Below are 20870 nucleotides of genomic sequence, written 5' to 3' on the forward strand. Positions count from 1 at the left end.
ACCGACAAGAGTGGAGGTTGCTAACCAGCCCGACCTGACGCCGAGTCCCCGAGGGCGAACATATCGAGCGGAGGAAGACAAGACAATCAGAGCAGCGGAGCTCCATTGATTGAGGACAATGCCTGCTCCAGATCGTGGAAAGCAGCCTGAGAAAGATGACCACTCGAGTTCGAGTGAAGAGGACCAGAATGCGCTTGAGGTAGGGAATCAATGCACTGCAGTCCCCACGCCCGTCCATGCCGAGCATGACCGAGAAGCACAGCCTTGCGTGCCCTGTTTACTTCCACTTGCACACCCCTTTCTCTACCTGCTGCCCACTTGCATACTATGCGCATTAGCTGAATTATGGTCCAAATGCCCTTCATAGGTCTCGTTCGATCCATCTAGTCCGTACCGGCGCAAGAGCTCTCTGGTGAACAGCGATATCCGTGTTCCTCTTCACCTTCGCCGGTCACAGCCGGCCAGGACAGAATGCCTCGTCCACCAGTTTCTCGACGCCCAGCGACGGCCCCCTAGACGCCAAAATACCCTAGATGGACAGGTTGATGGCGTTGCTAGCAACTTAACAACCCCGATCCAGGCCCGAAAGCCCCTCGCAAGGGGCTTATCCGACCTTGCTTGTGAAGCCATCGATGTTACTCGTGAAAATGACCAGGACCGGGTGCCCGATCCGAAAGGCTTCTCCAGCACTGCCAGTAACAATGCTGCCAGTGTGCGCCCCCGGGAATGCTCAATAGTCAATGTCAACTCGAGCGATACTAGCGATGCTGGTCAGATTGATGAGAAGGAATGGAAAAGCGAGATCGTAAGAGCCACATGCTTAGACCACACACAACCACCCGACATAGACCTAGACGCAAAGCACAGCAGGCTCCTCACCAAGAAACAGTTGAGTGAGATGGCATGGGGCGTGAGGGAGCTGAGTCGGCGATTGGGTAGCGTGCGCTTGAAGTTTAAGATCAAGACCATCTTTGTGCTCACCAAACCGCATGATCAGGAACTAGTTCCCAAAACGCGCGCCTTGATCCGGTGGTTACTTGATAAGGAGCGCGACGTGCGCTATACTGTCTATATCGACAAGGAACTGCGTGGCAACAAGAAGTTCGACGCACCCGGTCTGATCGAAGACGTCCGTAAGGACTATGTTGAGTCTGGCGAGATCTCAGAGGAAGCCAGTCACGACATATCCCAACGCCTACGCTACTGGGACGAGGAATTGTGTCGGGCCAAGCCGCAAACGGCCGATTTTGTAATAACCCTGGGCGGCGATGGAACCGTACTATTTGCGAGCTGGTTGTTCCAGCGCATTGTACCGCCTGTGCTTAGCTTTGCCTTAGGCAGCCTAGGCTTTTTGACCAAGTTTGACTTTGACAACTATCAAGAGACCTTGACAGCTGCCTTCACAGAAGGCGTCAATGTGGCTTTGAGGCTAAGGTTCGAAGGAACTGTCATGCGAAGTCAGAAGAAGAGAAGGAAGCTTATCACGGATGGACCCGACGAAAATGGCAGCTCAAAAGAAACGGACAGAAAACCAGAGGGCACAAATGGTGGTGATGGTGATGGGGGTCAAAATGGGAATGAAACAAGCGACGAGGAAGAGGGAGAGAGGAAACGAGATCTAGTAGAAGAACTCATCGGCGAGGAAAAGGATGATGAACGAACCCATCGACCAGACGGAACTTGGGAAGTGCTCAATGAGGTGGTCGTGGATAGAGGACCGAATCCTAGTAAGGCATCCCATCTAACTCCCTCTCATACACGTCTTGGATCATACAGCTAACATATCCTCAAGCAATGTCATACATCGAAATTTTTGGCGATGACGAGCACTTCACCTCCGTTCACGCCGATGGTATCTGCGTTTCCACTCCCACAGGTTCAACCGCATACAACCTCGCCGCCGGCGGCTCCCTCTGCCACCCCGAGAACCCCGTCATGCTCGTGACCGCTATCTGCGCTCACACGCTCTCCTTCCGCCCCATCATTCTGCCTGATACCATCGTGCTTCGCATTGGCGTGCCCTATGATGCACGAACCAGCTCTTGGGCAAGTTTCGATGGTCGTGAGCGTATCGAGCTCAGACCGGGCGACTACGTGACTATCAGCGCGAGCAGGTATCCGTTTGCCAGCGTTCAGGTGCAAGGAAGGAGGAGTGAGGAGTGGATCAAAAGTATCAATGCGAAGCTTGGTTGGAACACCCGACAAAAGCAGAAGACGTTTACATAGATAGGGTACTTACTTACTTACTCTGGACTAAGGGCAGGGAAAGGCCAAGATTTGTCTATGGGCCGTAGTACAGATGGAATATTACAAGCCAGCAGCACTCTGCCGGGGAATAAAACGAAAAGCTCAGCGGATTGTACATAGCGAGTGGCTTTTTTCATGGATGTTATCAAGGATGCTAGAGCATGAAAAGATATTCATACATTTAGAAGCTACATCCAATTTCTAGATGGCCTCTGCAATCCACGATTCTATTTCACCCAGAAGTGCTGCATAGAGGGAGGTATTGAAACTTCCGAACCAAACGCCGGCGATAAATAAACTAAATACCTAATTTCATTCAAAATTATGCTCTTTATCATGTCCTCAACCAATCTATAATAACGTGCGCTTTCCAACTTCCATCCCCTAAATAACGGCTAGTACCTTATATACATCCCATTGCAGTCTAAACTAATTCCCTTCAGCAAACACACTGTACACCTCCTTGGCCATATTTATATACACAGCTTACTACAAAGGCGGCAACTCCTCTCTACAAATGGGACACTGCAACCGATACTTCATCCACCCTTCCAAGCAATCCGTATGGAAAATATGTCTGCACGGCGTAACCATGTATGCCTTTCTCGCAAACACGCCCGTGATGCCCGCCATGCCCGAAGAAGCTGCTGCTACTGCTGATGATGATGATTCCGAGGAGGAGGAGAAGAAGGAGCCAGCTTTGTTGTTGTTGTTGTTATTGTTAAACACGGGCACCTCCAATAACTCGCGACAAATAGCGCAGTCGACTGAGCGCATGGTGACGCCCTTTTGTTTTTCTCGTTCTTTTTCTTTTTCACGTTCACGGTTGCCCGTGGTGGTTCCTCCACCAGCACTACTTTCGCCTGCCTCTGTAGTTGAAGCCGTGCCAGTCAAAGAAACCACACTCCACTCCCTATCCCTATCTCTCCCGCTCCCGCTCCCGCTCCCGCCCCCTCTCTCTTCAACTGGGGACGACGCAGAAGCCGTCGTTGTTGTGGACAGACCGGTGCCAGTCCTCGCCAGTCCAATCGGCAATGACCCAACCTTACCGCCCTCTAGATCATCATCCCTCAATACAGGATGATAATCCCACGCTTCTCTTACCCATCCCCTCGGCACTCCGAACCTCGGTCCTAGTACCGACTGGGTACACATAACCCAGAGCTGGATCCACACCCAGCCCACCAACACGAGGAAAGCGTAGGGGTCGGGGTCAGCTAGCAGGACGTTATCTTCCCTTAGGAAGAAATACGCAAAGGGAAGTAATCTTAGAACAGATTGCCCGATCATGAAGCGCCAGGTGAAAGCTTGTCGGGAATTGCGTTGCGTATTGCGGATGATTTGCGGCACCCAGAGACTGAGATACAGAAAGGAGAGGGTGTTCACGTATAGGGAGCGAATGTGTGAGGGCCAGGAGGTGGCGACGGCGGAGAGGAAGAGGAGGAAGAGGCCGGATAGGACGAAGCGGCCAATTATGGCGCTGAAGTGGGTTGGTGGACGGGGTTCGTTTGTGGGTGCTGGTTGACCGGGAGTTCGAGCGGTGGCGGGGAGAGGGAGGGCAGAGGCACCGGAGAGGAGGTTGGCTAGTTGTTCGGCTTCGTCGATATCGCCGTCTGAAGGGACGATGATGGGTTGACGAGGCTGAGCGGGGGCGCTGGGAGGAGCAGTTGGTTGTGCTGTGGGTGGCTGAGGTTGACTGATGGAGGGTTGAGTGGATGGCAACGTTGTTGTCGATGCTGCCCCTGATGAGACGTTGCGGTTCGCAGCAGCGGCTTGTTCTCTTTCGCGGTCACGAATCCTCCTCTCTGGCTCTTGAATCTTCCAGACCTCTGACAAAAATGCGCCTTCGATAAACATGGATATGAAGGCCGCAAATGTGACGAGCAAGCAGGGCAGAAGTGTGATTGTCGCGTTCAGACTCCAGGCACAAACAGCAATAAAGATCATGCCATCGGCAAAGAGCATGGTGCCTACAGTCCAGAAGCTCACCCGACCGGTAGTAGACGGCGTACTCGACTGTTTCATCTGTGCCTTGAAGAGCCATATCTGACCCAGAACGACGGCAGCGAATGCAATCAGCCATTCTTTCGCGGTGTAGGTGAACATGTCCTCCTTCATACCGACAAGATGTTGTCCGTCGACTGAAGGGAACTCTGGCGGGCCCTTGGACTCTAGGAAAAACGAGCAGTCAGGAGACCAAGCCACCATGGACGCACGCAGATCGGGGATTCTGCCGATGGGCGCTCCTGTGGGATGGCGTAACTCGCGCTCAAGCTCCTCGATGTAAGATTCGAGCAAAGTGTCATACCGACGGGTGATCTCGAACGGATGTAGTTGGAGGTACATGACATACTCGCATTGTGCAGGGTAGCCGTCATCTTCCTCCATCCTTGAGCCCCATGGGTTGCCTGGGAAGCCATATTTACTCTTCTCTCTGGCTTCGATGATCTTGCCCAGCGTTTGATTCAGCAAATGCTGGCCGGTATGGAAGAAGTTGGGTCCTGGTGCCAGATGGGGAAGGCCAAAAATGCCGTCAAACTTCTCGCTGCTGGTCGTCAGAAGGATAGCGCCTTGCCGTGGCCAGTGAACACCATGGAGTAACAAGCTCAAGCTGCTAGCCTCGCTCGCGTCGTCCTGGATGGTAGCCACGGCCTGGATCTCCCTCGCCAAACTAGCCCCCCTAGAAGTGTTGCCGTCAACCTTCTCTTCGTAAACACCACCTCCCTCATCCTCGTCTATCCGCAACTCGACCTTGCCATGGTCGCCCGTAATGTTTCTCCCCCATTCACCAAGACCACTAGGCCAAGTTGCCCCTGGGGCAATTGTACTGAGGTTGTATCCCGCGGCTTGCCTGGCGACGGTTCCCGGTCGTCGCACCCAAGTGCCATGGAGAGTGCCCGTAGCGTTGTTCCATGTGCCGCTGCCGATATTGCGCTCCCAGCTGTCGTCATCATACAACCGGCTAGCGGAGGCCGAGGGGAAGGCGTTCCGGCTCCATTCGCGACAGCGGTTCCGGAACCGACCGAGGTCTTCCCACGCGTACCCTTGCCCATCGAGCTGGCTGAACCCCGTGATGTTTATAAACCGAGGGCCCTGTTCTCGATCGGCATCCGGCCTGTCGGTTTCGGTAGGAGGCGGCGGTAACGAGGAGAGCGGCGCATCGGGAGCGAAATCACCCCATCGTGTGGTGTCCAGGACGTCGAGCGCACCCTGGAATCGAGCTTGACGCTTGTGGGAGAGTTCAGGCGGCGTCAAACTGGCGGGATCGCTACCGTCCGGGGAGAAAAATACCCATAGAAGAATGAGGATTATCAGTAGAGCTCTGACATCTGAGTTTTGAGAAGGCATTGCGGAACGTCCGAGTCGCGCCTTGTCATTTTTCCATGTCCCCTTGAAGTTGTTGTTGGGTTTGTCGTCTGGTTCTTGGGACCTTGATAGTTGAAGGGAGGTAGAAGAAGCTCAAGAGAGCATTGTTGAATGGCAATGATGTTTCGTATGTAGGGGGTTCAGTCAAAGTGTAATATTTGGTATAATCTAATTCTCATCGTGTGCCACGTCACGGCAAAGGATGGATGTTGACGACGGGAGCTCGGTGTGTGTTGTTTTGGTGACGAAAGTGGAAGCTGGACCGCGGTGATAATGGAAGCGGCCGATGACAGCTCTATGCAAGCAGGGTATTTGTTAGTGCATACCCGCTGAACCCCGCTGGCTTACAGTGTACGGACAGTGCGTCCAGCTGCACATGCTTTCCCGTCCCGGCGCCGGTCGTCCTGGCCTTGGTTCCGCGACCCATCCAGGCGGCTCGCCCGTAGCGCCTGCAGATGATGGAAATCATCCGCTGCCCTCAAGGTCCTCGTCCCTTTTCAACATCAACACTTAAAGCGATTTATAGTGAGATCACTTTCACAAAACCTGTTTGTCAAACCACTTTGAGAATCCTTGCGGCCTCCACAGTACAGTTTCCGGAAGACAACCACATCTTTCATCCAAAATCATCATGTCTGAAAACGGCGAGGCCAACACCGCTACGAGCCCAACAGCGACCAACGTAAGTCGGACATTTTCTCCGAACTCGTGTACATATAGCCCCGTGACTGACCACATCCAATAGTCTGCGGATGACGCCCGTCAAGAGCTCTCAGTCCAGCTTGAGGATCTGCTAAATACGCTGTCGAACAAGTTCGCCGGTGTCTCCAGCGAGATATTTGCCAAGAGTAAGAGTTGTAGTGGAAGGCTGTGAAGTCAGTGAATGCTAACGGCGGTTTGGGTCAGTGGACGAGATGTCAAGGCGTTTGGACAATCTGGAGTCTCAAATAATGGCCGGCAAGGAGAAGCCAAATGGACCGGCGTGATTTTTTTCGCCATGGAAGTAAACAAACCGCGTGCGAATAGGGGTCGGGGTTAGGGAACGTCATGTGTGGGCCGAGACATGCTAGGATGTTGGAGTTTTGGGAGTTTTACAGAGCAAGCGTCTTAATGTTTACGCAGGTGCGGTAGTTCACGTATAATATGCCAGTAACATGTCGAGCAGAAAGACACATCTCTCCTTCACTGTATCATTACAACAAGAAGCTGTCGCAACAGGTATTGGGACCAAATATTCGTTTATTCAGAAAAGGATATATCATTATACGCAACCAGCTACAGCTTGTTGTCTAGCTGTTAGCTGTGCATTTAGAGCTCATCCTTGACGTCCTCCACCGCCTTCTCAACGAACTTGCGGAGAACGTTGACCTTGGCAGTAAGCTCATCAACCTTGGCCTGGGCAAGACCACCCTTCTTGAGGATGCCCTCGAGACGGGCAAACTCCTTGGCGGCATAACCCTCGTTCTTGCTCAGCTTGTCGAAGACGCGGAGGTAGTAGTCGGCGTACTTGAGCTCGGCAGAGTTCTTTAGGCTCTTGACAGCCTCCTTAGCCTCCTCGGTGATCTCAGTCAGGGAAGCACCGCCAGTGTACTTGGTAACAATCTCATCGAGGGCAGCGAGAGTGCCAGCGACGGTGTCAAGGCCACCACCGGGGGTGCGGTGGGTACCGGCCTTCTCGTTCAGGAACTCGACGAAATCAGCCTCGGAGCGGCCGCCGTTGTAGTCCTCAGGGGTGGTGCTTCCCTTGGGGAAGAACTTGATCGTAGGGAAACCGGAGACGCCGTACTCGGCAGCGGACTTCTTGCCGTTGGGCGCATCGGCATCAACCTTGGCAATCGTGATCTCGGGCTCGCTGGCAAAGGTAGCGGCAAGCTTCTCCCAGGTAGGAGCGAGGTTCTTGCAGTCTAAGAATATGTTAGTACAAAGGTTTTCGAAAAAAATGGGTCTTGAATGTTACGTACGGCCGCACCAGGGAGCAGTGAAAGCAACCAAGACGTTCTTGTCGCCGCCAATGGCGCCGCTGATGGTGGCATCGTTGAGAACGCTGACAAGGCTAGGAACAGAACCCTTCTTCCTGGACTTGACGCCAGTCTTCTCGGCGATGAAGCTAGACAGGCTCTCCAAGTCACGTCCACCCTTGTAGTCTACCGGCTTCTCGCTCTTGCCATCGAAGAACTTGAGGGTGGGGAAGCCCTGGACACCAAAGCGCTTGCCCAACTCTCTCTCTGCATCGGCATCAACCTTGGCGATCTGAACCTTGTCCTTCGCGTACTCGAAAGCGGTAGCAAGCTCCTCGTAAACGGGGGCAAGGGTCTTGCAGTGGCCGCACCAGGGCGCAAAGAACTCGACGAGGGTCGGCTTGCCGGACTTGAGGACGACATCGTCGAAGTTGGAGGGGATGAGGTCGAGGACCGCGGACTTGGCCGCAACAGCAGCAGCCAAACTGGCTACCACCAAGCTCTTGAGGAGGACCATGGTGTGTGAAGAGGCGTGTGGATGAAGTTGTTGATCGCAAACGCTCTAGAGGTTGGTTGTGTTAGAAAAGGAGAAAAGAAGACCAGCAGGCACGAGATGTCCTGCTTTGGAACTCAGCTGTTGGTGGCAACGAACCTCAAACAATGGGCAAGGTATCCTAAATTGGCAAAGTTCCAGATGAATGGTTGGAAGTCAGATGGAAACAGTTTGGGGAAGATGCCACTTTGCGCTTTGCTGGCAACTCGAAGTTGTCCGCCCGGTCAACAGCCACTGGCCTAACCTTTGTGATCCTTGCCAGTTGGTCGTGTCAGCGCTCAGTGCTTCCCCAAAATCCCCTGAAATCAGTCGTCCGAGTCGCTGTAGCCCCGCATGCTGCTGTCATTAGTGGGGCCTTGAGAGCTCAGGTCCGTCTGTAGCCGCACTGTGTCCAGAGCGGTGTGCAACAGCGATAAGACGATAAGAAACTTTCTTCTATCGATAAGAACTTCAAAAGGTTAGCCACAGCACTGCTGCGCCACTGTGTCGCTCCTTCCTCCCGTGTAAACAGTACACCGCACTAGCCACACCCATCTGCCACGCAACTGTGCACTGAGAGTGCCAAGCCCGACGTGCACAAGCCCTGGCGGCAAGTGGACGAGGGCAGTTGCTGCCGGACCGGACCCGCGAAACCGCCCACAGAAAAATCTCGCCCCATATTTGGCAACCCTCTTGCGAAAAAAACCACCTCCCCTCCCCCCAGCCCGACAGACCAAGTCATCGTCAACCCGCCGCCCGCCAACGATTTTCTCGCTGCGACAGCAAAACCCGAAAATCAAGATGTCTCACGAATCCGTCTGGAACTCCCGCCCCCGCACCTACGGCAAGGGCGCCCGCTCTTGGTAAGGATTATTATTCAACAATCCACAATCCACACATATACATCACACCTGTGCAAGAGGTGGGAATATGGCACGAACACTTTGGGGCAAAATTATTGCTGGGGCCAAAATGGACATTGGGAAATCTGAAAGAGGAGGGAGAATGGGGAAATTGGCGAAAATGACGGAACAGGGAAATACGGCTTCACATTCGAATTTCTGACGGACAAACTGAAGAATTGCTGCTAACCGGGCGTTTTTGCGACGTTGTTTAGCCGTGTCTGCACCCACTCTGCTGGTCTCATCCGCAAGTACGGCCTCAACATCTGCCGTCAATGCTTCCGTGAGAAGGCCAACGACATTGGCTTCACCAAGGTAAGAGAATACACCAACGGGCAGAAAATAGCGGAATTGCGCACGCGACTGGAACAGTGGAATGGAAAGCCGCGGCGCCGCGGAACGAGAGAACACACAATCTTGCGACAACAAAAAGGAGAACCTCTACGGCCCGGGGGATTCCCAAACATTGTTCCCAGTCGCGTGCAGCAAGGGTCATCATGGAGAAAGGAAAGGAAACAAGAGGATCATGGCTAACTCTGTTTTTCTCTTTTTGTAGCACCGCTAAATTCCCCCCTTTCTTGACATGATGGGAGGTTTTGGTGGAGGACGATGATGAGGGGAGGACACACAAAGGGTCACAACATCATCACAGCCGAGTTCCAAATCGTTTCGTCATCTTACGGGAAATGCAATAAATGTCCAGCCAAAAAACAAACAACTTTGTCTATCGCGCGCGACGTGTCCATCTATATCATACATACGGTTTTAGACGACACGACGATGGAAATCTCGATATGGATTCAGGGGGGACAACGACGCTGGAAAATGGGGGCGTTCAACTTGACTCATGACAACCAACCACACGAGACGACACGACGACAACTTCTTTTACGAAAAAATGGACTGGGAGCAGCAATGCTTCTTGTTCATTCATCACACACCCCCTGGAGTTTTTTGCTTGCTTGGTTTTCTTTCGGGATTCGGGTTTTGGGGCCTGCGGAGTTGGCACAAGCAAAAGAGGAACAGGGCGGCGGACTGAGGAACAGCAGAGGTTAGACTTTGTCTGCTCCTCTCCCATCGAGCGATCAATAGACCGGCGTGATTCTTTGGTCAACCAGCATTTCGTCTCCTATCTTATATCTCGAACTGTGACCTGTGACCTTTCGTATGCTTTTCGCTTACGGTCGGTGAACAACTTTTGCGAACCTTGATGACCAATGGTGGACTTGTGAAGTAAACCGAACAGGGAATCGTGAATAGATCATCCTGCTTGAACCTCAACCTGTGCCAATAACACCACATAATCTCGCACTGCCAAAACCGAACAAGAAGAAAAGAAGATCAGGTCGATAGTACGCCTACTTGTCAGGGACTCTAAATCTCCCGTGACTAGCGGCTGGCATCCCAATTTTGAATCTCTGATGAGTAGTTCTCCATGTCCGTCTGAAGTGAAGTGGTGCTCGAAAGAGTCGAACTAAAATCCTCCTGCTTGGTCACTTTTGGTATGTATTCGCTTGTTGTTTATGATCGCTTCGGCTGTTACTTAATGTACTGCTCGGCTTTCAACATGTACTTGACATCTTTTACCAAGGTATAAGACACAAGTATTGACTTTGTGTTTTTCGGCTTCTATCATGGCATTTTTGAACCGTCTATACTACAAGATTAACAACACGATAAGAAAACAATAATGAGGGGAGAGATCATCATAGGGGCCCAAAACACTCTTTTTGTACAAAAAAACAACATGGCAGGCTCTCCAGGGAAAGAAAAAGGCATTTCAGATCCATAAACATTCATTGCTTTACATCGTACACTGTAGGTATATTTCTCTTTGAACTCCTGAACGACAAAACCCGCTTCTCTTTGGCGGTGCTCGGCGGTCCCTTTTTCCTTGTATGTGTGTGTGTGTGTGTCTTTTACTACCTCACCCGCGGGGGCTCGTCTAGGCTCCTTTGGTTCGGCGTTAGATATCATTACATAGCTTTTTACAGCTTCAACGTCATCTCATTGCTGTGAGTAGTTGATGGTTTACTCCATGATGCGGGTAATGATACCGGTGGCGACGGTGCGGCCACCCTCACGGACGGTGATACGCTGACCGGCCTCGACGGCGATGGGGTGGCAGAGAGTGGCAACCAACTCGATGTTGTCACCGGGCTGGACGATCTTGGAGTCGGCATCCTCGGTACCCTCGGGGAAGGTGAGCGAGACGGACTCATCGGCGGAGCGGATGAACATCTGGGGGCGGTAGTTGGCCTGGAAGCCGGTGTGGCGACCACCTTCCTCCTTGGAGAGGACGTAGAGGGAGACGAGGAACTTGGTGTGGGCCTTGACGGAGCCGGGGGCGACGACGACCATGCCACGCTTGATGTCCTCGCGGCGGATACCACGGAGGAGCAGACCGGAGTTGTCACCGGCGCGGGACTCCTCGCAGGACTTCTTGAAGGTCTCGATATCGGTGACCTTGGTCTTGATGATCTCGGTACCCTTGCCGACAATCTCGACTTCCTGGTCGCGCTTGAGGGTACCACGCTCGACACGGCCAGAGGCGACGGTACCACGGCCGGCGATGGAGAAGACATCCTCAACGGACATGAGGAAGGGCTTGTCGAGGTCACGCTCGGGGGTAGGGATCCAGTCGTCGACGGCCTGCATGAGGGCATCGATCTTCTCAACACCGATTTCGGGGCGCTTGCCATCGAGGGCGCAGAGGGCAGAGCCCATGATGACGGGGGTCTCATCGCCGTCGAAGCCGTAGCTGGAGAGAAGCTCACGCATCTCCATCTCGACGAGCTCCAACATCTCGGGGTCGTCAATGGCATCGACCTTGTTGACGAAGACGACAATGCGCTGGATACCGACCTGACGGGCGAGGAGCAAGTGCTCACGGGTCTGGGGCATCTGGCCATCGGAAGCGGCGACGACAATGATAGCGCCATCCATGGAGGCGGCACCAGTGATCATGTTCTTGATGTAATCGGCGTGACCAGGGCAGTCGACGTGGGAGTAGTGGCGGTTGTTGGTCGAGTACTCGATGTGGGCAGTGGAGATGGTGATACCACGCTTGCGCTCCTCGGGAGCCTTGTCAATAGAGCCATAGTCGAGGAAGCTGGCGAGGCCCTTGTCGGCCTGGCGCTTGGTGATGGCAGCAGAGAGGGTAGTCTACAGGAGGGGGAGGTATGTATGTCAGTCGTCAAGGTCCTTGCTTTCTTCTAAGGATCTATATATACCTTGCCGTGATCAACGTGACCAATGGTACCGATGTTGACGTGAGGCTTGGTACGCTGGAAGGAGGCGTATCCGCGGTTGAGGATGGGGGACCTCATGGCCATGAGGGGGTTGGTGTTGGCACCGGCACGGGCCGCCCTCATGAAGGGGGCGATCGTCCTGAGAATCGACATCTTGAGGGTATCCGCAAAAACACACACAAGGAATGAGCGGGAGGAGTTGAAAGGAGAGCGAGCCAACAGGACCTCAGACGATACGAGGAGTGCTGGATGGGAAACCTTCGACCTGGGGAAAATATTTGGCTCGATCCAAAATTTTGGGCCTGTCGCGCATGGACCCATTGCCATGCCAAGACCTGCTTTTCCCTATCGTGCGGGGCAGTTTTGGAACGCACAAAGTGCTGTGCGAGCCGTGCACGCCCGGGCTCTCCGCCGAGATCGAGATGGGGTGAACTGTTTGCCGTTCCAGTCCGAACTTGGACTTTGAACCAGACCACCAGTTCATCCAGGTCTGCGGGATATGTTTGTCTCCATTCCCAACTTCAACGACGTTCTGTCATACTACGGCACTCTTTTCTGTTACAATGACTGTCAACTCTGCCATCGTCATATACCCTCTTCCCTTCCTCTGCATTGAGCATTCTCAAGTATATTTTCTGCTCTTCCAGGAACCTCAGACGGCTGCGCACCTTTACGGTTTGGTGATAGCATCAAAGTGGAGAGTGGAGACACCTTTACTAACACGGCGGGTACAGTTTCCCCAGCAACCGAGCCTATTGTCATGTTGCTCGAACTTTGTGTCTTCTGTCACGGTTCGCTTATGTGCTTCCAGAGCCTGTTCAGGATGATATGCAAGTAGAATATCACCTCACGGCTTTCCTCCTGGACATTTTCTAGTGCGCAAAGACCTGAACATGATCAGAAAAATAAGACAAGTGTCGGCAAACCCCAATATACTCCGATACGCTAGGACACTCGCCGGGTCATGGGCACCAGGGCCAGATAACTTCGAGCACTTCTACCTCAGGTATGGGGAAATCGATGGAGATTGTCTTTCACGTGTTTTTGGGATCCGTGCGGTTGAGATGCTTGCTTGGAAGAGCTGGGGCCAAAGATAGAGAAGAGCAAGGAACCAATCCAAACGCTGATGGACATTGTTTGGGTTTGGTAGTAACCAGACCCCTGGTGTTACGGCTTATATGGCTATATGAAATCATCTCGCGACATGGGAGCATCGTCAGGACTGTATATCAAGGGATTGGTATCGCTTTGCCCGGCTGTGGTCTGCACCACGCAACTCTTTCGATCTTCATGTCAAATCCGGCTGACATCGGACGAAACTGCAAAGTGTACTTCAGGGTTGTCCGGAGGCAAAGACCAAACTGAACGGTCAGCAGCTTGATCGAGGTCGGATGGGTTTTTCTTCGCCCTCTTTGAGATAACCCCCATCTACTTGCGCATCAAACCCGTTCAAGTTGGGGACTCCAGACGCCAGTCTTCAAGCCGATACAATAGCTCTCATATCAACGGCCAATCTAATCTTCTTGCTGGTAAATATCCATCAATCAGCATCGAGCTCCGACTCCCGTGTCCAAGGTGTGCTTCGCTTGCATGAGCCACGATGTCTCCTTCGGTGTACCAAGTCATTGTGGTTGGTGTTTACATTGCCGCCTACTGTGACAGAGTCTCGGTACGTGTTGACTATCAAGAGCACGGGCTAGATTCTGTTACAGATCCCAGGTAGCATTGTGACCCCTGCCCCCAGGTTTCTCGACGTTGCAAATGCTCAGATCTCCTAAACAAGCCTTTGAACCCGGCGGCTCAGCAAAGCTTCTTCAACAGCCTCCGCGCTTGGCACGAGGTCTGATCGCGACGAAGCAATGGTTGTCACAGACTTCACGGTCAGTATCATCGTCAGGGAGCCAGTACTCCGTGGTCTAGATGCTACAGAGCGCCTAGAACCTTATCTTCGAACATCTCAATGCCGCTCGGAACTTCTTGGCAGGTCTCGGATACAGAGCTGAACGACTACACTATCCTCCATGATACTAGAACGTGACGATCCATACTATCGCTCTCCGGAGCCTCTCCCTTGGGATTGTCTCAACCCCTGCGGTACTGTATTTTCTCCGCATCCTTATTGCCCTTAGACCTTTCTCGCCTTGCATTTCTCATCGACCACTGGCCTCCAAGGACACTCAGAGTCAGCCGCCTTTATACCCCATGTCGGTGTTTGTTACCCCCTTACAGGAGCTTTCCAGTGTTCAGGATATCCCTCACGGTCGGTTAGCTACCCTTCAGTTGTAGGTGATCAGTCTCACTTGGCGTTTCACAGAGGCGTGTCGTAGTCTCCTGTCACCCATGAAGTTATGGCAGTGATGGGGTCGAGAGAGGGGTCGAGAGAAAGCAACTCGTCCTACTCCTTCGTCATTGTCTTAAGTTATCCATAAAGATCAAGTCTCGGCGTTTTTTCTAAGGCCTTTCTGCTTCATCATCCATCAGCAGCGCTCGATCTTCCAGTTTCTTCCTCCATATTCACTCGGTATTCTCATTCTCATACGCTGGTCGTAGTCGCTGGTCGCATATTCTTTCTATCATCTTAATATTTTTTTTCATACTACCGAGTTTCTAAACGCAAGTCCCTGGTGGTCGTTGCTACAATTTTTCAAAAATGGTCAAATACTCCTCCGTCATGTTCGCCGGCCTGGCTGCCGCTCTTCCGCTCAACATCAACTTGGGGGCATACTCGCCCGCTTTGGTAGTCGGCAAGTCCCAACCCAACATTTGCTCCCCAGCAAATACATAAGTCACTAACAGCATGAACCAGGTGATGGTGAAATAAGCTTCGGAGGTAAACAGGACGTCTCGCAACTGATCAACGCACTTGAAGGCGCTGCGGTTAACGCTGCCGCAGGTGCTGCCTCCAACGCCGATGTGGCTCCCGAGGAAAAGAAGCCAGTTCAAGCTGCCGCCGCTCCCGTCGTCGTCGCTGCTGCTCCCACCGTCCTGCCTTCCTCACCAGTTGTCGTGCCCACGACCCCCGGAGGTGTCAGCCCGGCAGCGGTCGACAACAACAACAACGCTCCCAAGATTGATCCCACTCTTGCTCAACAAGTGAGTACCTCACCCTACCTTACCTTACCGTATCACTTCAGATTAAGAATGTGTTAAAAGCTGATGATAAGAACCCTGCTGTAAAGGCCCAGTCCATCCAGGGCCTCCAAGGCATGGGCAAGAAGTCGATCGCCCCTCGGGCTGAGCCGTGCGATGACATGGAAGCGGTACCTCTAGACCTAGACAAGGCCAAGATTAAGAGAGACCTTGCCGGCTTTGACAGGGCGCTCAAGTTCTCTGAGGCGGCCTTGACCAAGGGACCTAAGGTTCAGTTGGGTACTGGTGCTGAAGGCTCGGGGGTGGGCATTATTGTGGATAATAATGCTAGTACTCGTAAGTGTTTGCCATCCGCTCATTGTTACGAAAGCCGTTCTTCAAGTCCGAGTTGCTAATGGGATTCACGCAGAACCCGCCGCCGCCGAGAAAAAGAAGAAGAAGCGCGCCACCGCCAACGACGAGACCACCACCGCCCCGAGACGCAGGACAACAAAGGTGACGACCATGTATGTCCGGAGGGGTATTCCTGTTTGTAAGTAACTCAGTCACCAGTCACTTCACATTCACATTCACCCGCTTTCCACTTACACCTTCCACCTTTGCTGCCTCTTCCTTTTTCTATGTCTCCCGAGCTAGCTTAACTAACACATTATTCCCTTCGGCAGCCCTCCAAGACCGGAACTACCCCGAACTCGCAGCGCGTGAGGTCGTCCATTCTTACATCGCCAACGTACCCATCAAGTTCGCCAAACGCAATGCTACCACCACCACCACCGGTACGGAAGCGAAGCGGGACACCACTATTGATGCTGTCAACTTGAATGTTGATACTGGTAATGAAGGTGTCACGATGACGTTTGTTGAGTCGTTGGATCATGATGATGATGAGGAGGAATAGACAGACGGTTACGAAACGGCAATGAACCATGAACAATGGACGAATGAACGAATGAACGAGGAAGGCATTTGAAGTACGGGTGGGTATATACGAAACTCAAGATGTACCTGTGAATGAGAAACGAACATGGGGGTGGGGACGGAATAGATGTGGACGGGCAGTCATGTAGGTATATTATGTTATCTGGCGTTTGTTGGCGGGTTCGTTGGGGTATGGAGTATACGGTTTCTCCTTGACTTTATATTCAATATTCACTTGGATGTGTATATCCATGTCCTTGTTTTAAACTTGATGAGTGTGATCACGGGACGGACGAATGTCGGAAGGCTTGGTTTCAGAGAACGATTTCGGTTGGTGTAATGGAAAGGAGTCGTAACGTCAGTAACTTTGATCATCTTCTCTATTGGTTCAAGACTGACAAGATAGCATAGTAACTTTGATGCATTTCCATAGAGGCTTGAGTTTGTATAGTCGTTCCAAGCTACATTTGAAACTGCAGACCTAGAGGTAGCTCCTTGTAACGTGGAAAACGGTCTTCTGTCATCCGTAACGTTCTTTTCCAGTTCTTCTCTTCTTCTGTTCATGTAAGATGTTTCGAGAAGAATGTCGTTTCCGAATATTCAAAAGGAAAGGGGTATATAAAAAAGGACAACGACATCAAACATTTCTTGATATAAGGCCCAATAGCGTTTTCATATAAAACAAAATTGTTCTTTCTGTCATTTGGTGGGGGTATCCAAAATATTGCAATCACCACGTAATACTCGTAGTCCTAGTCTTCAAATCCATCTGACCGTTCCGCAACCCTCTCGTGCCAAGCTGGACGGTAGCCGTCCGCTTGTGCAAGTCGAACTGAACTGCTCTCACCATCACTCGCCGTTCCTCGGGAATGACCTTTGGCGGCGCCAACTGCTGCTGTGTTGGCCAAATGTAGTGGGTGCTGCTGCTCCCAGCAGACCTGTTGGAGCTGGAACTCCCCGTCCTTCTTCCCCACCTCGCACTTCCATTCCCATTCGCCGCACTCCCGTTACTATCAGACCTGACCACCCCGGATTCACTTGCTGCGGCGGCTCCATCCATGCTCTCCACCACGACGGCAGCCTCGTCCATAGCCCCAAACATACCCATACCCATGCCCATGCCCATAGACAGGGACATCTGCGAGTAACTCGCCACGGGGCTACTTCCCGGCGTGATTATAGAAAAATCATCCGACTCCTCAATCTCCGTGATCCACATGCCGATCCTGGCCGTCAGCTCGCTATCCCACATGGCCTCTCTCCGAGCACTACTGCGGAGGAGCTGGATAGCTTGCCTTCGGATCACGGGGTCGCGGCACTTGGTCGCCACCACGAACAGGGGAGGCACGATTCCCAGGTCGGCACTGAAGCTCGGCTTGATATGCCGGGCCGCATACTCATGCCCACCAAATATGTCTCGTGGCGCTCCTCGCGCGTTGTGGCCATGATGGTCATGACCGTGCCGGCAGAACTCCGGATCCGGACAGCGCTTGGCGGCTGCGCGGCGCTCTTCGTCGCCGACGACTTCCAAGGCGAGGTCGACGATGGTCTTGAAGTAGCTGTTGAAGTTGTCGAACTGCATCTCGGACGCGTTGAAGGTCATGAGGAAGAGGATCAGGGCCATGATCTGGAACATCTTCAGGACGGCGATGGCAGCCTTTTCCTGGCTGGTTACCCCCGGTGCGGTTCGCGACTGGAGGATCGGCTCGAAGGCTTCCGACCAGGCGTCGAGATCCTGTTTGAAGCTGAGGCCGTAGCGCTTCAGGTTGGGAGGTAATAGCCCCATGGGCCCGTTGGGAACGTGCTTGAACATGGTCTCGGTGAACTTGAAGATGCGCTCGCAGAGCTTGTCCCATGCCACACGCGCTTCTATTACGGAAGCGAAGCGGTCGGGGATGGGTTCCTGGAACTGGGAGCCGGGCGAGCTGGCGTCGGAAGCTGGTGATGAGGGGTCCTGCTCGGCTGCTGTCAAGCGCACGACGTACGGTTGCGGGAAGTGGAACGCCATGTCGTAGGACTTGGCTTGGATCGCCAACCTGGTGAACATCTGGATCAGCTCGTCTTCCACGGGCTCGCCCGGCTGGGTGATGAAGGCCCGCCTCCTCTCAGCACGCAGCTTTTCGAGTAACTGGAGTCCTGTCTGGATCTGGAAAATGGCCTGTTTGTGGTCGCCAACGAACGAGTCGAAGCAGGCTAGCAGCACGCTGGCCATGAGTCTTGTCCGGTTGGACATGGGATCTTCTGTGTTTAGGAGCGAGCGGATGGCCTCGTGATATTTCTCCAGAGCCATTCGGAAATGCGTCATGGCAAGGTCGGTGGGATCTCGATCGCTGGCTGGAGAGCCCGGCGGCGATTCACACGTCTTCTCCAATGTCTTATACAGGGCGCCTAATGCCACCACGGCATGGCGGATCGTCGGCTCCGAGTGGCATTCTTGTAGGACAGTTCGCGACCAGAAACCAGAATCAAAAAATCCCGAAAGCTCGTTGGCGGTATGTTCGCGGAACAACTGGAAGTACAAGCCCTCTCTGTCGGTAAATGGCACGTTCGCGGTCGGCGCTCGGTGGAGTATCACGGCAGTGGCAGCAGACTCTCGTGGTGGTGTTTCGGGAGGTGTGTTTCGCCTTTGGTACTGCTTGAGAGCTCGGCGTGGGGCAAGTTGAATTGGAGCATCGCGGCCAGGAAGAGGTGTCGCTGCTGCCAGTCGTGGTTTCGGCGCAATCCTGATTTCTTCGAATGGCCTCGCGCTCCGGGGCGGAGGTGGGTAACCTGTGCATTCCTTCCTGGAACGGACGCAGTTGGAGCACGCCGGCCGCTTTTCATCGCATTTGATTCTCCGCAACCTGGCCGAGAAAGGCTTGTTAGCATCTCATCCCATGCTTTCAAGCTGCCATCCCATATCCATATCGTCCTAACTTTCTACATGCATAATGCAATGTACGTACTTGCAGTTGCTGCAACCAGTCTTGACTTTTGGTTTGCTCGTCCTCGCCCGCTTTGGCCTTTGCGAAGCGTCAACTGCCGTGCCGTTCATGGCTGATATTGCGATCATGTCGGAGGAGAGGCTAGAGAATTGAGGCGAGTGGCCAAGTTCTGGTGATGATGACATGAAGGCTGGTATTTAGACGTCGATCTCTTGGAGTTGATTGGAGCTATTCGGTTTCGGTCTGGGGTGAAAGCAGGTGTCAAGTAGCGGCATCGCAGTCGACGAAGACTCGAAGAAACCGCAGTCGTGCGGCAGGCTCGAATTCGTTGCCTTGAATGTGTATCGGACCGTCGCGCGCAAACAGATCGGTTGTCTTCGATGTGTAAATATGTATGTATGTGTTGTATGTGGATATGTCGTCGAGCTCGGGACGAAGTGGACCGCCGGTGATCAGACGCAATCAGGGACCAACAACGACGGGATGAGTATGGCTAGTTAGTTGTAAGTAGCAAGCAGCAAGCAGCGAGGCGATACGCCGACGTCGGTGTCACTTGAGGTTCGGTTTGGGGGAAGAAATGGAATTAAACAAAAGGCAAGGGTGGGAGGAGCTTTGGCGAATCCAGGACTTCTTAAAGACACCCTCATGGCATTGGGGGAAGAGAGCTTCTTACACGTACTGGAACTAGTCCGTCCTGTACTACTGTAATGACTAGGGGGTAACATGCGCTACCGTATGCAGGCCGCCATCCGCCACGCTGCCCTATCATTCGACCCATGCTTTATTAAACGGGTCTGTAAAAGCCATGTAACGGTAACAAACTGTGTGCTATGTATTCTCGTGCGAAACAATCAAAACTCGAATCCCTAAATGGACGCCAAGATGGGAACAAAGTCGGTCACGGCTCTCGCTTGTGGATGGCCTTAATGAGTCTCCAAGCCGATGTGTAATGAATTGGGATATTATTGGGGTTCGGGTGATGGGGTTTTGTTGGAAGAAGCAATCTCCATGGGGGAAGGCCTCGTTATGGGAGATGGGGGTAGGTACAGATGCCTCCCTCCATCATTCAGATCCCGAGATGCTTGAATGGATGGTGTTCACCCCGCGTTTCTTTTTGATGAGGTCTCTTGGTGGGATAAAGGCAAGGCAAGCTAAAGCAAGGAAAAAGCCAAGGTACGTAACCATCATTTTTCCACAGCGGGCAGGGGAAAATAATTCATAAGGTCACCGCTTCTGTTTGGCTCGTAGGACATGGGGTGCCACACGGCTGCAAGGTTGCCTCTGAGGGACCGAGGGTCTCACCAGGCTGTGTACGTACCTGTAGGCGGAGGCTACCTACGTAGTAGGCTAGCTAGTCCGGCCGCGCGCATTGGCTCCCCCGTTTCGAAATCATGTGCCGGCGTCTTCACTGCCATTCTCAACAAACATGACCGCATGTCCATGTCTTGCCAGTTTGTTATCTCAACATCTAACGGCTTGAAAGTCGCGCAAGAGGAGCTGCGGATGCTGTAGAGATGGACCCTTCCACAGGGGCCACGAGTCTGTTTTGGCTGGAGCTTATCCGACTGGACTATAACCGACCTCTGTCCGAGTTTCCCTAGGAATCGCAACTTTGCGCAACAAAGGGCAGCATGATGGTAACCGCGATGTGGCGGCAAAGGCTTGGATAACAGCTACACAGT

The 20870-nt window shown here is 52.9% G+C and overlaps 8 protein-coding genes across 8 annotated transcripts; 4 read left to right on the forward strand and 4 right to left on the reverse strand.

The window, feature by feature from the left end:
* Positions 1 to 49: 49 nt before the first annotated feature.
* On the forward strand, positions 50 to 2463 carry SMAC4_02592 (uncharacterized protein). The gene is made up of 3 exons (XM_024655483.2): positions 50 to 199; positions 368 to 1727; positions 1793 to 2463. Exons 1-3 carry the CDS (start codon positions 119 to 121, stop codon positions 2224 to 2226), a joined length of 1875 nt encoding a protein of 624 aa, XP_024511365.1. The 5' UTR covers positions 50 to 118; the 3' UTR covers positions 2227 to 2463.
* Positions 2464 to 2520: 57 nt separating this feature from the next.
* Positions 2521 to 5595, reverse strand: SMAC4_02591 (uncharacterized protein; the record flags this gene model as incomplete). The annotated part of the gene is made up of 1 exon (XM_003352108.2): positions 2521 to 5595. One exon carries the CDS (start codon positions 5593 to 5595, stop codon positions 2737 to 2739), a length of 2859 nt encoding a protein of 952 aa, XP_003352156.1. The 3' UTR covers positions 2521 to 2736.
* A 520-nt stretch (positions 5596 to 6115) lies between these two features.
* SMAC4_02590 (uncharacterized protein) lies at positions 6116 to 6704 on the forward strand. Its single transcript, XM_003352107.2, has 3 exons — positions 6116 to 6295; positions 6359 to 6461; positions 6520 to 6704. The coding sequence occupies exons 1-3, from the start codon at positions 6245 to 6247 to the stop codon at positions 6597 to 6599; spliced, it is 234 nt and encodes a 77-aa protein (XP_003352155.1). The 5' UTR covers positions 6116 to 6244; the 3' UTR covers positions 6600 to 6704.
* A 117-nt stretch (positions 6705 to 6821) lies between these two features.
* SMAC4_02589 (uncharacterized protein) lies at positions 6822 to 8133 on the reverse strand. Its single transcript, XM_066089802.1, has 2 exons — positions 7575 to 8133; positions 6822 to 7517 (listed from the first exon to the last, which is right to left on the reverse strand). Exons 1-2 carry the CDS (start codon positions 8086 to 8088, stop codon positions 6922 to 6924), a joined length of 1110 nt encoding a protein of 369 aa, XP_065946189.1. The 5' UTR covers positions 8089 to 8133; the 3' UTR covers positions 6822 to 6921.
* Positions 8134 to 8804: 671 nt separating this feature from the next.
* Positions 8805 to 10121, forward strand: SMAC4_12701 (40S ribosomal protein uS14). The gene is made up of 3 exons (XM_024655481.2): positions 8805 to 8966; positions 9221 to 9320; positions 9562 to 10121. The coding sequence occupies exons 1-3, from the start codon at positions 8905 to 8907 to the stop codon at positions 9568 to 9570; spliced, it is 171 nt and encodes a 56-aa protein (XP_024511363.1). The 5' UTR covers positions 8805 to 8904; the 3' UTR covers positions 9571 to 10121.
* Positions 10122 to 10560: 439 nt separating this feature from the next.
* On the reverse strand, positions 10561 to 12577 carry SMAC4_02588 (uncharacterized protein; the record flags this gene model as incomplete). The annotated part of the gene is made up of 2 exons (XM_003352105.2): positions 10561 to 12170; positions 12239 to 12577. The coding sequence occupies 2 exons, from the start codon at positions 12575 to 12577 to the stop codon at positions 11037 to 11039; spliced, it is 1473 nt and encodes a 490-aa protein (XP_003352153.2). The 3' UTR covers positions 10561 to 11036.
* Positions 12578 to 14906: 2329 nt separating this feature from the next.
* Positions 14907 to 16868, forward strand: SMAC4_02587 (uncharacterized protein; the record flags this gene model as incomplete). The annotated part of the gene is made up of 5 exons (XM_003352104.2): positions 14907 to 15004; positions 15079 to 15349; positions 15391 to 15682; positions 15756 to 15878; positions 16012 to 16868. 5 exons carry the CDS (start codon positions 14907 to 14909, stop codon positions 16242 to 16244), a joined length of 1017 nt encoding a protein of 338 aa, XP_003352152.1. The 3' UTR covers positions 16245 to 16868.
* A 117-nt stretch (positions 16869 to 16985) lies between these two features.
* SMAC4_02586 (uncharacterized protein) lies at positions 16986 to 19674 on the reverse strand. The gene is made up of 2 exons (XM_003352103.2): positions 19210 to 19674; positions 16986 to 19107 (listed from the first exon to the last, which is right to left on the reverse strand). Exons 1-2 carry the CDS (start codon positions 19371 to 19373, stop codon positions 16995 to 16997), a joined length of 2277 nt encoding a protein of 758 aa, XP_003352151.1. The 5' UTR covers positions 19374 to 19674; the 3' UTR covers positions 16986 to 16994.
* Between the last annotated feature and the right edge of the window lie 1196 nt (positions 19675 to 20870).

This window comes from Sordaria macrospora, chromosome 2 (genome assembly GCF_033870435.1).
Source record: "Sordaria macrospora chromosome 2, complete sequence".
Taxonomy (NCBI): Eukaryota; Fungi; Ascomycota; class Sordariomycetes; order Sordariales; family Sordariaceae; genus Sordaria; species Sordaria macrospora.

Coding starts and splice junctions, on each gene's coding strand:
- SMAC4_02592 (XM_024655483.2), top strand. CDS start 119: ATGCCTGCTCCAGATCGTGGAAAGCAGCCTGAGAAAGATGACCACTCG. Junction 200..367: donor AGGACCAGAATGCGCTTGAG/GTAGGGAATCAA, acceptor TGCCCTTCATAG/GTCTCGTTCGATCCATCTAG. Junction 1,728..1,792: donor GGATAGAGGACCGAATCCTA/GTAAGGCATCCC, acceptor CATATCCTCAAG/CAATGTCATACATCGAAATT.
- SMAC4_02590 (XM_003352107.2), top strand. CDS start 6,245: ATGTCTGAAAACGGCGAGGCCAACACCGCTACGAGCCCAACAGCGACC. Junction 6,296..6,358: donor CGAGCCCAACAGCGACCAAC/GTAAGTCGGACA, acceptor CACATCCAATAG/TCTGCGGATGACGCCCGTCA. Junction 6,462..6,519: donor CAGCGAGATATTTGCCAAGA/GTAAGAGTTGTA, acceptor GGTTTGGGTCAG/TGGACGAGATGTCAAGGCGT.
- SMAC4_02589 (XM_066089802.1), bottom strand. CDS start 8,088: ATGGTCCTCCTCAAGAGCTTGGTGGTAGCCAGTTTGGCTGCTGCTGTT. Junction 7,518..7,574: donor CACTGCTCCCTGGTGCGGCC/GTACGTAACATT, acceptor ACATATTCTTAG/ACTGCAAGAACCTCGCTCCT.
- SMAC4_12701 (XM_024655481.2), top strand. CDS start 8,905: ATGTCTCACGAATCCGTCTGGAACTCCCGCCCCCGCACCTACGGCAAG. Junction 8,967..9,220: donor GGCAAGGGCGCCCGCTCTTG/GTAAGGATTATT, acceptor GACGTTGTTTAG/CCGTGTCTGCACCCACTCTG.
- SMAC4_02586 (XM_003352103.2), bottom strand. CDS start 19,373: ATGTCATCATCACCAGAACTTGGCCACTCGCCTCAATTCTCTAGCCTC. Junction 19,108..19,209: donor ACTGGTTGCAGCAACTGCAA/GTACGTACATTG, acceptor TTTCTCGGCCAG/GTTGCGGAGAATCAAATGCG.